The sequence below is a fragment of the Tursiops truncatus genome, chromosome 9 (assembly GCF_011762595.2).
Source record: "Tursiops truncatus isolate mTurTru1 chromosome 9, mTurTru1.mat.Y, whole genome shotgun sequence".
In the NCBI taxonomy this organism is placed as follows: domain Eukaryota; kingdom Metazoa; phylum Chordata; class Mammalia; order Artiodactyla; family Delphinidae; genus Tursiops; species Tursiops truncatus.
Window position 1 is genome coordinate 19,022,043 of NC_047042.1, and position 13,880 is coordinate 19,035,922.

At 35.5% G+C, this 13,880-nt stretch overlaps 1 protein-coding gene across 4 annotated transcripts in view; it reads left to right on the top strand.

Annotated features, from left to right (window-relative positions):
- Window positions 1-13,880, top strand: part of ORC5 (origin recognition complex subunit 5) — a 176,532-nt gene that overhangs the window by 50,913 nt on the left and 111,739 nt on the right. For 2 of the 4 annotated variants that reach the window (XM_033862919.2, XM_019940552.3), the window contains one exon: window positions 12,140-12,252. The exons of the other annotated variants lie outside the window; for them this stretch is intronic. In XM_033862919.2, the coding sequence (XP_033718810.1) occupies window positions 12,140-12,252 (113 nt within the window). The remainder of the gene's footprint in view (window positions 1-12,139; window positions 12,253-13,880) is intronic. 4 annotated transcript variants of the gene reach the window in all.

Sequence of the window (13,880 nt, forward strand, 5' to 3'; positions counted from 1 at the left end):
CCAAGAAGAGGAGTAATAATTTCCCCACAGAAATTTAAATTTACTTAGGTAATTAAAATGGTATTTCTTGACAATTATTCCAGTGTTTCAGGAAAGACCTTTTCATATCTTTGCTTTAACATTTTTAATGTGTATGCTAACTTTTAATTTATTCAACTATTATATATTTTGTATGATTTATAGTCATGAATTTTTTTGGTAAATTATCTTTAATCCACAAATGTATAGGAAGTTTTGCTTTGGGATACCATTTTCAGTGTTGTCTAATAATTTCAGATTTTAAGAAATTGTGCTTTTTCCTCCACCTTAATTTATCTTTTAAAAATTAAACCTTAAAAACAGTAATTTTATGTCTAATATAATATGCAGTTTGATTTATGAAAACTTTAAATGTCATAAGGTTAATAAATTCCACATTAATATTACTTTGGTAATATCAGACCTCTCATATCTGATAATTTTGTTCACAGGATTGTTGATTGTTAATTCTTAAGGCTATTACCTGTATCCCTGGGGCAGGACATTTGCCTTTGTTGAGATACTTCTTTATCCTTTTTGCTACAATTTCATTTAAGTTTTTTCCTCTGTTTTATCTGCAGTGCCTTTGCTGCTGGGTTTCTAACCTCCAGCAGACTCACAGTATCCCCTTTCATTGTGAAATGCTTTCAGAGTTGTCTTTTTACTCACTTTTCCTTATTGGTGCCTTCTTCTGTAATGCTTTCCTTAGTCTGTCTCAATAAGATGATCTCTTCCCTATATTCTGCATCTCCCTTTGGGGTAGTGTAAGGAGTATAAGCTTTGAATTCAGATGGTATTCAAATCCAGTGTAACTCTTACCACTATTAGCTCAGTGATCTTGAATATTTACTAACCTCTCTGAAGATGTTTCCTTTTCTCGAAAAAGAGCCTAACTCATGGCTGTGCTGTTGTGAGGACTGAAGGAATCAAAGTGCCTAGTACACATTGTAAAGCAATTATACTCCAATAAAGATGTTAAAAAAATAAAATAAAGTGCCTAGTACAACACCTATATCTATAGCCTGTAGATACAGAACTGTCGATGTCTATATCTAAACTATAGAACCTGGACTCAATAACAAGTTCCACTCCCTATACTACTAATTACCCATGGTCACTGATATTCAGTAGAACTGACCATTCAGGAGTGAATGCCAGTTACATATGTGTCATTCTCAGGAACTTTGAAGAGCAGTAGCAGAAAAGATAAAAGCACTGACTGGGATCTTTACTACAGTAGTCATAGTCTTGGCAGACCACCTTCTAATATTCATGAGCACCCAAAATGAAGCATTATTTTGGCTAAGCATTTTTAATATGTTAAATATTCTTAGGATTAAGTACTTAAAGTGTGTCACGACTCTAAAATGTTTTCTAGTAAACCTCTTGCATGGTATATATATTATATTCTTTTTCATTGGGACTTTTGGATTAATAATTTGAAACATCTGCTAACATGTCCAACATATTAATTTGTTAGGGGTGACTGACTAGGGGCTGATAATGCCAGTCATCCTTTTATGATGTCTGTTTTCTCATCTGTGAAATGAGGCATTGATCTCCAAGGATTCCAGTCCTGATGGGCTAGCTCATAATTTTATTTCATAATAATTTTTATAGTGGAACACTTTAGTATTTAATAAGTTTTGAAGTGCATTTGGTTGCTGTAGCCTCCAAACAAACAAAAACAAAACTTTCACCATTGAAAAAAATAGAAATAAAAGGTAGAATTTGGGGAAATGTAGAACACTGAGGTTGGGATTTATATAATAGCAGTTTTGCTGTAATCCTTCTATGCTTTAGAGGAGGTGATAAGTTGTACTAGCCACAGGTTTGGAGCAACATTGTGGTATTTTTATGGGCTCACAGCATGAAACCAGCAGCTACAAATCCTCCTTGTGGCTGAACCACAAGTCACAACTAATTATCTGGCTTTCAGTGGGAAAATCTGTAATCTATGAACTTTTAAAAACCCATATAGCCTCACCCCAGTGACCTATCAATATTGAAATAATATTCTCACACTTGCCCACTTTGAACAATATTTTATCAAATAGTTTCTTTAAAATCCCTGTAAATAAAGGTCAAAAAATGTTTTTATTTCTATGAGTAGGTTTAAGTATCTACTTCATAGGTCCTTAAATATTTTGAGATAAAATGCCTTCTGGCAGTTTATAAGGTCTTTCTCAAAGCCCTCTATATTTTGTGTATTTTAGCAGTGTTATTTTTTAATCAAGAAATTTTTTTGAGTTGCTGTAGATGCATGTGCAGTTGAAAGAGATAATAAGGACTCTTTCTTGCTGCATGCCCTTCACCCAGTTTCACAACCAGGAAATGGCCATTGATGTGATCTACTGATCTTAATCAAATTTTCCACTTCTACATATATTCATTTTTGTGTATGTCTGTGCATATTTGGTTATTTGAAATTTTATTCTGTGTGTAGGTCTGTGTATCTCTCTCCACAGTCGATATATCAGTTCTACCATCACAAGGACCCCTCCTTTTATAATGACACCCACCTCTCTCTTGCCTGTTCCTCTAATCCCTGGCAACCACTAATCTCCACCTCTAAAATTTTTGTCATTTCAAGAGTTTGTATAAATGGAATCATACAGTATGTAACATTAGAGGTTGGCTTTTTTTTTTTCACTCAGCATAATTAATTCCTTTGAGAGTCATCCAAATTGTTGCATGTACCAGTAGTTCATTCTTTTTTACTGCTGGGTTGTATTCCATGATATGGAATATACAGTTTGTTTAACCATTCACCCATTGAAGGGTATCTGGGTTCTTTCCAGTTTTTGGCTGTCACAAATAAAACTACTATGAATGTTCATATACAGGTTTTTGTGTGAACATGCCCAAAGGGTGCAATTTCTGGGTAATATGGTAATTGCATGTTTAGTTCTGTAAGTGGTATCAATGTTTTACTACTTCCAATGAAATACGATAACCTTACTTACGTTTAGGTTATTTTAACTTTCCCACTTTTTAAATATCATTGTCTTGATTATCAGATGGTGTCAGTTTTTAATCAAATATGATTTAGAAAACTCATGAGGCGATAGTCTACTTTATCCATACTTCTGCTCTTTCCATTGTTCTTTATTCTGTCTTGATGTTTAAGGTTCCTTCTTTTATTATTTCCCTTTTGTTTAAAGAACTCCATTTAGCCATGCTTCAAAGGTAGGTCTGCTAGTGACGGATTCTTTAGTTTTCCCTCATTTGAGAATGTCTTTATTTCCACTTCATTCACGAGGGATAGTTTTGCCAGATACACAACGTACAACTTTCAGCCTTTGGGCAGGACTCCTGTTCAGTCCAGGAGAGAAATAAGCCTACCTGGGTAGCTTTCTATTCTGGATTGGGTGTCAGGAGATGCTGAGCCTGGGTCACCTTGTGCTGTTGGGTGGGGATTCTTCAGACTTCCTGCCTCTACATTATTCCTCCATTCCTGGGTCCTTAAGCAGTCTGCCTTCCTCTTTCCACCTTTCAGAGTCCTTTGGTTGCTATTTAGGTTATTTCCAGGGTTTATAGTTGCACTTAGCAGGGAAGAACCATAAATATGAATCTGTGCCATGTTATCTGGACCGGAAGTCCTCCTGTATTTTTTTTTTGATATATTTTCTTCTGGCTAGGCTTGTTGTTAGTATTTGTTTATGAAATATGTTTTAGGGTTATTTTAGCTCAATTGGATGAAAAGCTTTCTGTAAATTGGACAGTGCTAAAAAATATTTCAAAATATTCAAATTTATTTTGCCATTATTTACAGAGCTTTTCCCCAACAAAGATTAAATCTTTCTAAGACATCAATTTTATAGCCTGCAAAATATTCCAGTTAATTCTTATTTGCTGGAACTAAATCGCTTCCTTCATTTGGGGTCTTAACAACAGTAGTGACTCTTGTGTGTCGTTTTCTTTGTTACTAAATCCTTGGCTGCTGCAGCAGATGAGAAAGACTCTGATTCCACCTCTATCTTACGTTTGCACACACTCAAATACAAAACTGAGTCTGGTCCTGAGTACCCTTACTGTCTACAGGCTTTGCCATATTCCTACTGACCATATCAAAATATTTAGACATTAATGCCAGCCTGCAGATGTGACCTCATCATTTTGTCGTGAACATTTAACGTTGGGCAAGGAAGTAAATCAGTATTTTCCATGATGCTATTCATCTTTGAATGCACAGTACCTAGACCAAGTCCTCAAGAGTTTCATGGCTCTGCAGTGGGAAATAAAAATTAGATAATTTTAAGGATTCAGTAATGGAGAGGAAGGTGGGTATTCTGGTACTTATACATGTATAGAAATAATTTTCCAAAAGTTTCATATATTTTTTCCAGAATTTTTCATCTAGGCATAAATTAATATGTTTGAGATTCAAAATGTTGAACCCATAAGTTAATCTTTGTATTTGATTTTTTCAGTTTTACTCCACATTATTTTCATAAACTGGCAAAGTACTTTTAAGTTGTTGGTATTTGTACACTGCTTTATGTAACATTCTCCTAAGTTATGTATTTGTATGTTAGTTTTGTTCATATGGTAAGTTCAAGGAGTAAAAGATCTCTGAGGGCTTCCCTGGTGGCACAGTGGTTGGGAGTCCGCCTGCCGATGTGGGGGACGCGGGTTCTGCCCCGGTCCGGGAGGATCCCGCGTGCCGCGGAGCGGCTGGGCCCGTGAACCATGGCCGTTGGGCCTGCGCGTCCGGAGCCTGTGCTCCGCAACGGGAGAGGCCACAACAGTGAGAGGCCCACATACCGCAAAAAAAAAAAAAAAAAAAAATCTCTGAAATTAGTGTTTTTTAATGTGAAAAATAACATTACAATTTAATTGTTTTCACTTTGGTTTAGATTTTTTGTGTATAAGTTTCTCCTAAATCAGACCCTACCCTCCCACCCCCCAACAAATTGAGCAGTCATCTTACTAATATTTTGGAAATGCTTTTTGACTGCTACATCTTAAAGTGGTACTATATCCTTTGTGTAATTTATGTGATTCATTTATCATGGAATCTTGGTAGAACTGAAAGTGATTCAAGGGACTGTCTGTTTCAACTTAATTGCCTTTGGTAATTTGCTGTAACTAATATGGTAAAAGTAATAAGACAGATATCTGAAAATATTCTTGAAATTCTAACTTAACTAGATTAAAGGTTTTGTGTTTATGAAGAAAATGGAAGAAGAGTAAATATAGCATACAGTTTGGATTAAAGAATTGAATTAAATATGTGAGAGTATTTGAATCACAGGAAAGTAGAAGTTATAAGAAATAGTATAAGGAAATACCAGTGGGAAAGTAAAATGTAAGTAATGTCTTCTATATTAAAAGAAAAAGAACTAATAAAGAAATCTATTTTTAATAATAAAGGGAGATTAATCTGTGAGTTTCAAATGTCTATTACTAACCTACTTTAGCAAATGAATTCCTGGTAGAAAGATAGAAAGGAATGAAGTTAATGAGTATATTTTGTCATAGGAGACGATGTCACCTCTTTTCTATGTAGCCTCCCATTCATTAAACTTTCAGACCTACTTTCTCATCATGCTCCCTACCTGTTTCTAAACTGGGAAGGAAAATGAGTTTGTCCTGACTTGCAGCAGTACTCAGTTTCCCCCAAAGATTCCATTATTCCTTGGCTGTTCATCCTGTTCTGTGTCTCATCCCTTCATAGTAAAGGTCTCAAGCCACTCAGCTTGTGAGAGATAGGAGCTCAGGGCCTCCATTCTGTCATTACTAAGTGAGCCCTTCTTTAAATCTCTCTTTAATTCTCTTTTGTCTGCATGAAGACACCATCATTTTTCTTTCTCTTTAGTTTGCTTCATGTATCTCATTTTGTCCTTTGACTTTTAACCTTCCCATATTCTTCTGTTTTAGATGTATCTCTCCTAAACAGTATATAGTTGGATTTATTTTTTCAGTCACTTAATCTTTGCCTTTTATTTGCAAAAGTTAGTTAACTTTTAATATAATTACTAATGTAATTTTGTTTATATCTATTATCTTGTTTTATACTTTATATTTGTCTTACCTATTTTTGTTTCTTCTTACTTTATTTTGGATTTTTCTAGTTCAGGTTTCCCCTTCTAATTTAGAAGTACATACACTTGTTTCTATTCTCTTAGTTGTTACTATAACTATTATAACATTCATACTTATCAAAGTCAAAATTTAGTGAGTACTTTTATTCTCTCAGATACCATAGGACCTTGGACATTTTAACTTCATTTTGTCCCAATTTATGTATTACTGGTATTGTGCACTTTAATCCTATTTTTAAACCCATAATATAGTATTGTTATCACCTAAACAGGCAAATTAATCTAGATTTACCATCACATTTACCAGTTTCTTTGTTCTTCATTCCTTCTTGCACTTCAGACCTTCCAACTTGGATTCCTTTACTTTTCACCTGGAGGTAATTTTAGGAATTTGAGTGAATAGGGATCTTTTGATAGCAAACCTTTGGTTGTTCTTAGTTTGGAAATGTGCCTTTTATTTCATTCTCAGTCTTAAACGATTGTTTTTTCTGGCCATACGGTTCTGAGTTAACAGTTACTTTCTTCAGTATGTTGAAAATACACCACTATTTTATGTCTTTCATCGTTCTTTGTTTTTTTTTAGAGAATACTTTATTAGTTTCTGTAATCAAACCGATGTAGATAAGACCTTACATATTTAATACAGTGCGTTACCCCTGTACAAATGGAAAAAATTATGTTTAACATTTCTAGACCAATATGGCTGTTGATTTCTGTACAATGCCAACCCAACACGGTACAACTGGGATACTTCTCCAAAGTTGACAGCACAGCTAAAGTTTCCAAAAATTCAAATTATATATATATGTAGATAGATAGATTTATTTATTTATATAAAAAGACCAATAGCAGTATGTTATGCATCAATAGCAGCAACAGCGTTTCCAGGTTCTGCAGGCATCTGAACAAAATTATAGAGACACCCAGCACACTCCATTAAAAAAAAAAAAGTAAAAAAACAAAACCTGAGAAAACAGCAAATTCTGTTACTGTTGTGGTACCTGGCACCATTTTTTTTTTTTTTAATTAGCTTCTCAATTATCATCTGTCATCGTTGTTCTTAGAACAGCTGTCAGTCCAGTTGCCATTCCTGTGAAGATAATCTGTTTTTCCTTTTCTAGCTACTTTTAAGAACTTTTTATCTTTGGTGTTCTGTACTTTCACTATGATGTGTCTAGGTATGGATTTCTTTTGATTTCTCCTTGTTTATATTTATTTGGTCCTTTAATTCTGTGATTTGGTGTTTTTTATCTTTTTGGATGAATTTTCATCCATTGTCTTTTCAGGTATTACTTCTGCCCTTTTCTTTCCATCTCTGTTTTCCTTCTTGATCTTTGATTAGGAATATGTTAGATCTTCTCACTTTGTCTTTTCTATTTTTTAACCTCTTTCATATTTTCTCTTTTAACCTCTTTAGTTTGCATTCTGTATCATTTCTTCAGAACTATCCTCATATTCCTTAATTTTCTCTACATCTGGGTCTAATCTGCCATATAACTTTTAATTTGTTATATTTTTCATACAGGTTTTATTGGTCAACTCATTTTTTTAATCTACATCATTTCCTGGTGAAATTGACACATTGAGTGTTTCTCCAAAGTAATTTATATATGTGCACATTACTTTTCTTGACCTGTTCAGAAGTATTTTTTTAATTAAAATATAGTTGGTTTATAATATTATGTTAGTTTCAGGTGTAGAACATGGTGATTTAATATTTTGGGGTGTTATACTCCATTTAAAGTTATTATAAAATATTGGCTATATTCCTTGTGCTGTACAATATATCCTGTAGTTTATTTTTTATTTTATACATAGTAGTTTTTACCTTTTAATTCCCTACTCTTGTCCCTCCCCTCTTCTCTCTCCCCCCACAGGTAACCAATAGTTTGTTGTCAATATTTATAAATCTCATAAAGGTATTTTAAATCTGCAGATAGTTTTATTTTTTATTTTCTAAACAAGCATGGCTCATTATTCAGAAAGCTATAGGATATATATATATGTGAAACTGTTTTCAGATAAAATATAGTGAGTTTTCAGTAAAGAAAACTGTTAGAAAAGTTTTCTAACAGTTAACAGTTCTAAAAGCTGTTAGAAAAGAAAGCTATTCATTAAATTTGAAATTAAAAAATAGTGCTAATACATGGTAATAATATAAATAGTAGCTCATATTATTGAATACTAACTGTGTTACAGGCACTGTGTTAAGTTGCTTTACAGATGACCTCATTTAATGAGCACAATACTATTTCAGACATTTTTCTTTTTTTTTGCGGTACGTGGGCCTGCCACCTCTGCAGCCCCTCCCGCCGCAGAGCACAGGCTTCGGACGCGCAGGCCCAGTGCCCACGGCCCACGGCCCACGGGCCCAGCCGCTCCGCGGCACGTGGGATCCTCCCCAACCGAGACACGAACCCGCGTTCCCGCATCGGCGGGCGGACTCTCAACCACTGTGCCACCAGGGAAGCCCTATTTCACAAATTTTTAACAGCCAACTTAATTTTCTGTTTCATTTAACTTAACTCCTAAACTAGGTAAATGGGAGCACATTTATAAAAATGCTGAGTAACTTGACATGTTTTTACCTGTTCATCAACTTTACTCATATGTGCATATAAAACATTACTAAGAAAATCATTAACAGAATGACAGCTGGACAACTACACCTCCACAGTACTTACAGCACATACTAGATTTCCAAGTTAATGGGTAAGGATCCCTTGGTCCTGTTGGCTGGAGGCACACTGACAGGTCTGTTCTCTTGAACACTCCCTTTTTTACAGATCATCCTCATTCTTTTAACACATTCTTTATTCAGGCAAGATTATAATACAACTTATTAGAAGTTAGCTCTCAGCTATGATCGCATTTTAGTCATGCTTTTCATAAGTTTGGGAATTGTAGTTAGGAGACCTAAATCCTAGTCAAGTAAGTTTCTGTCATTATCTAGTCATTATCACTTTGGACAAGTCACTGAACATCTCGATTTCTACATTGGTTAAATTAATTATCTGAATCTAGCAATTTTTTGAATGCTGAGGTTGGCAAACTTTTTCAGTAAAAGGCCCACATAGTCAATACTTTAGGCTTTGCAGTCCAAGAGGCAAAATGGAGGATAGGATATAAGTATGTGTATAAGTAAGAGAGAAAACGCTTGTCTCACTCCACCTTGTTTGCCTATGATGGGTCATCCCATTTTGTGGGCATGTTTTTCACTCATTTGCCATCAGCTGAAGACATTCTTGGGACAAAGAGGGAAGGGGCTTGGCAGGCAGGACAGGCAGAGTGACCACTGTGGTCAGTTTCACTCTTTGCCACAGTGGCATTCGTGTCCCTGTGCCCTCTTCTTTCCCCCTGAAGAATCCAGCTTTCTCATCAAATTTCAAAGGATTGGTAGTATACAGACCATATTCTGTGATATCCCCCCCTTAAAAAAAAATCAAAAAAAATACTAGAGGAACTTTATGAGTTGAAAATTAAAGAAGAATTCTAAAATAGCTTGGGGGCCAAAGAAAAAATTAAAATGGAAATTAGAGTATAAAACTATTTCCAAGGTAATAGAGTAAAACAATAGAATGAAAAAATATTATAATTCATACCTTTTTTCTATCTTTTTCAAGTGTTTTCTCGAATGTCTACATCTCAGTGGGGATTAATTTTTTTTTTTTTTTGGCTGCACCCCACGGCATGTGTGACATTAGTTCCCCCACCTGGGATCAAACCCACACCCCCTGCGTTGGAAGTACAGAGTCTTAACCACTGGACCACCAGGGCAGTCCTCAAAATATTATAATTCAGTTCGATAAAAGGCAAAGGAGGGCTTCCCTGGTGGCGCAGTGGTTGAGAGTCCACCCCTGCCGATGCAGGGGACACGGGTTCGTGACCCGGTCTGGGAAGATCCCACATGCCGCGGAGCAGCTGGGTCCGTGAGCCATGGCCGCTGAGCCTGCGCGTCCGGAGCCTGTGCTTCGCAACGGGAGAGGCCAAAATAGTGAGAGGCCCGCATACCGCAAAAAAAGAAGGCAAGAAAGGAATAAAACACATAGAAGGAGAAATAGAAAGCTTGACATAATGGTAGAAATAAAATTTTAGAATATCTTTACAGTGAAAGCAAGTGGAGTATATAGTCCAGCCAAAAGGACTGTTGTTAGACTGACTATAAAAAGAAAATCACACTGCATGTTGTTTATGTGAGCACTGTCTAAAGTTAAGAAAATACAAAACCTGAAAGTAAAATGATGAAAAGTACATAGGAAAAAAGATAAGCACCTAAAAGAATGCTGATATAGGTATATTAATACTAGAAAAAAACACTTTAAGGCAAAGCCATTACTTTTGAAAAAAAGGACCATTAGATAATAATGAAAAGATTTAATTTGTCAGCAAAACATAATTTTAAATTTATGCATCAAATAACACAGATTCAAAAATACAAAGCAAAAACTAACAATTATAAAGAGAAAAAGGCAAACTTCTTATAAGGGGAGAATTTTAGTACCTCTCTCAAGTAGATAAAAAATGTTTATAAGATTTCAACAACACAAACAAGCTTGATCTAATAAATATATGTAGAATGGGGAGTGTAACGTTAAGCTTCAAAATACATGTTCTTTTCAACACATAGAACATCTATAAAAAGTGTTTCGGGACTTCCCTGGTGGCGCAGTTGTTAAGAATCCGCCTGCCAGTGCAGGGGACGTTGGTTCAAGCCCTCGTCCGAGAAGATCCCACATGCCGCGGAGCAACCGCACCACAACTACTGAGCCTTTGCTCTAGAGCACACGAACCATGACTACGGAAGCCCGCGTGCCTAGAGCCCGTGCTCCGCAACAAGAGAAGCCACTGCAATGAGAAGCCTGCTCATCGCAATAAAGAGTGGCCCCCGCTCGCAGCAACTAGAGAAATCCTGTGCACAGCAACAAAGACCCAGTGCAGCAAAAAATAAATAAATTTACTTTAAAAAAAGTTTCAAGACATTTTTGTCTTAAAAGACAAAAATGTAATTTGTAATATTAGAAATTAAAAGTCTTAGCCTTTTGAATGCAGAGCTTCATATTTCGATCTATTGATACAAAATGTTTTTCTAATTGAAAAAATGTTTTATATTTGCTAAATGTAGTATTTTCTATACATAAAATACTGTGGTAATCTATCCATGTGTTCATTTTAAAAAATTGTTTATAAAGTAATGACAGCTGACTGAACACTGCATAACAGTTTTCCCTGTGAAATTGTAATGGGAGGGAGTTCCCTGGTGGTCTAGTGGTTAGGATTTGGTGCTTTCACTGCCGTGCCCGGGTTTGATCCCTGGTCAGGGAACAGATCTTGCAAGCTGCGTGGCGCAGCCAAAATAATAATAATAATAAAATTTAAAAATTGTAATGGGAAACATAGTGGAGTCTTTGCAGCATAATAAAATTGGGAGAAGAGAATGGGCTACTCAAAGAATTTCAGCTCTTGGGTCAGCTTTCTTTCTTGGATTTCAGAGCATTTAACACTTTTGTTGGCCTTATGCATGTGAAATTATTTTGATTTTGACCTGTCAAAATACACTTTTGCTTTTGCCAGTATTAATCCACCCGGTGTTTTCCTGACTACCTAGTTGGTGATGAGTTTTAAAAGAAGACTAAGTCCAGGTCTGAAGGATGTATTTCTTACCTAACCAGATACCCAACTCTGAAAAAGGCCCACTTTCACATTTTAACTGCTCAATTCTCAAGGGAGTACAGATTTGCTATTCTGAGCTGTTTAGATAGAAACTTCATAAATTTTTTATAGAGAGAAAGAATGTCCTTTGTTTATAGTTTTTAAAGGTTAGCAGTCATGTGTGTGTCATTAAATGAAATAAATTTGTCTCTAGTGGAGTCCTTAAAGGTTGATCATTGGTTTAACTAAGACTTTAAGCATATGTACAAATTTGTATATACAAATTTCAAAGTAGTCATATTCTTTGCAGATGTCCTTGTGAATTCAGTTATATATCTTTATCAAAGTATAAAATGTTTCAGAAACAAGGGCATCATGTAATCTGATTAAACCATTTTCTCATAAAAATGCTTTCTTATTTTTAGATTACCTCTTTAGTGACTCTTCAGCTATTAACCCTGGTTGGCCATGACGATCAGCTTGATGGACCAAAATACAAATGCACAGTATCTCTGGACTTCATCAGAGCTATTGCTAGGCAAGTGTAGAATAATTGTTAACTTAAATGTCTTGAATTATGTAAATGATATACTAAATATAAAAATTAATCTTCTTTCTAATGTAATGTCGTTAGTCATTTAAGCAAGAAAAGGTCATTTTAGTGCCAAGAATGCATAAGTTTCACTGTAGAATGAACCCTCTCATCAAATTTACAAATGACATAAAATTGGGAGAATTAGCTAACATGTTATATGGCAAAAAATCAAGATTCTGAGAGACCTTAACAGACTGGAATAATCGTCACATAGTAGCAAGGTAGGATTTAATGGGCAGTTGACTACTAAAACCTAGTATGTACTGTAGTGTATACAGAAGTCAAAATACAATTACACGTGAAACTTATATAATGTTAAAAACCATTGCTACCTCAGTAAAAAAAACAAAAAACCTCATAGGTACTAAAACAAGATGGAAGAGACCTGGCTTAAGTTCTAAGTATTTTAGATGACTGCAGGGTTTTAAAAGTCTTGGTGTCTTGTTCAAGGGATATAATAGGTCTACTGTGTGTTGCCATAGGCAGATCAAATGTGGTATGCTGTGCTGTGCTTGGAGTTTTAAAAGAGGGCATTAATGAATGGGTACATGCTGAGGGGGCAGGAGGAGAGAGTAGTAGAATGAGGAACCATGTCACATCTGTGAGTGAGGGGCAAGGTGTGAGAGAAAAGGCTTAGGAAGGATATGGTAACCACCTCAAGTATTTCAGAGGCTGTCATGTGCAAAATGGATGAAACTAATTCTCGATAATTCTAGAGCATTAGAAATTCAAGGGAGGAAAGTATGTCTGTCAAAATGAAAGCTATTTAAAAATGTAACGAGTTTCCTCATGAAGAGATGTACTTGCTGTTAGGCAAAATGTTCCAGCCGTTATGGTTGCAACTGGATAACAGTTTGTCAAGACTTGTAGTAGAAGAGGTAGTGTGTGGGTAGCCTGGTAGGTGGAACAAGACAAGCCATAATGCAGTGTCTTCCCAACCTTTTTGAATATGATGATTCCATTTTAAAATCCTTTTAAAATTAATTATGGAAGTATTTTTGTATATTTCAAAATTAATAATATATAGGCATGGAACATTATTCAGCCTAAAACCAGTGCTTGACATAGGTATGGATTTGCAGATCTCCTCTAATGAATTTTACAGTTTCTTGAAGTTTCTGAAGTCCACAGGTTGGCAGCTTCTGCCCCAAAGTCTCTTCTGAATTAAAAGTTCTGTGATACTGTGAAGCAGGTATTGAGACATTTTGATGACATGTAGACTCTGAAACTTGAAATGAGGGTTTTGAAATGTGTTGTTATGATAAAACTGGGCAAACTTTTACACGGAGGAAATTGAGCAGAAACTTTTTTGGAATGCATTCCACATGACCATAAAGCAGGAACTTTCTGTTTCTAAATAATGGTATTTAAAACTCTGTATCTTAGGAGCCTCTGTCAAAGGCATAACTTTTGAATGCTGAATGTTTACTTCAGGGATTTTGTCATGACTGTGTATGTGTTGAGTTCTGCCCCATCATAATCACATACAGGACAGGTTTGTGAGTGCCCCATATGATGAATATGCAGTGAACCGAACTGAACTGTGTGTTGCTTAATCCACAGCATCATTG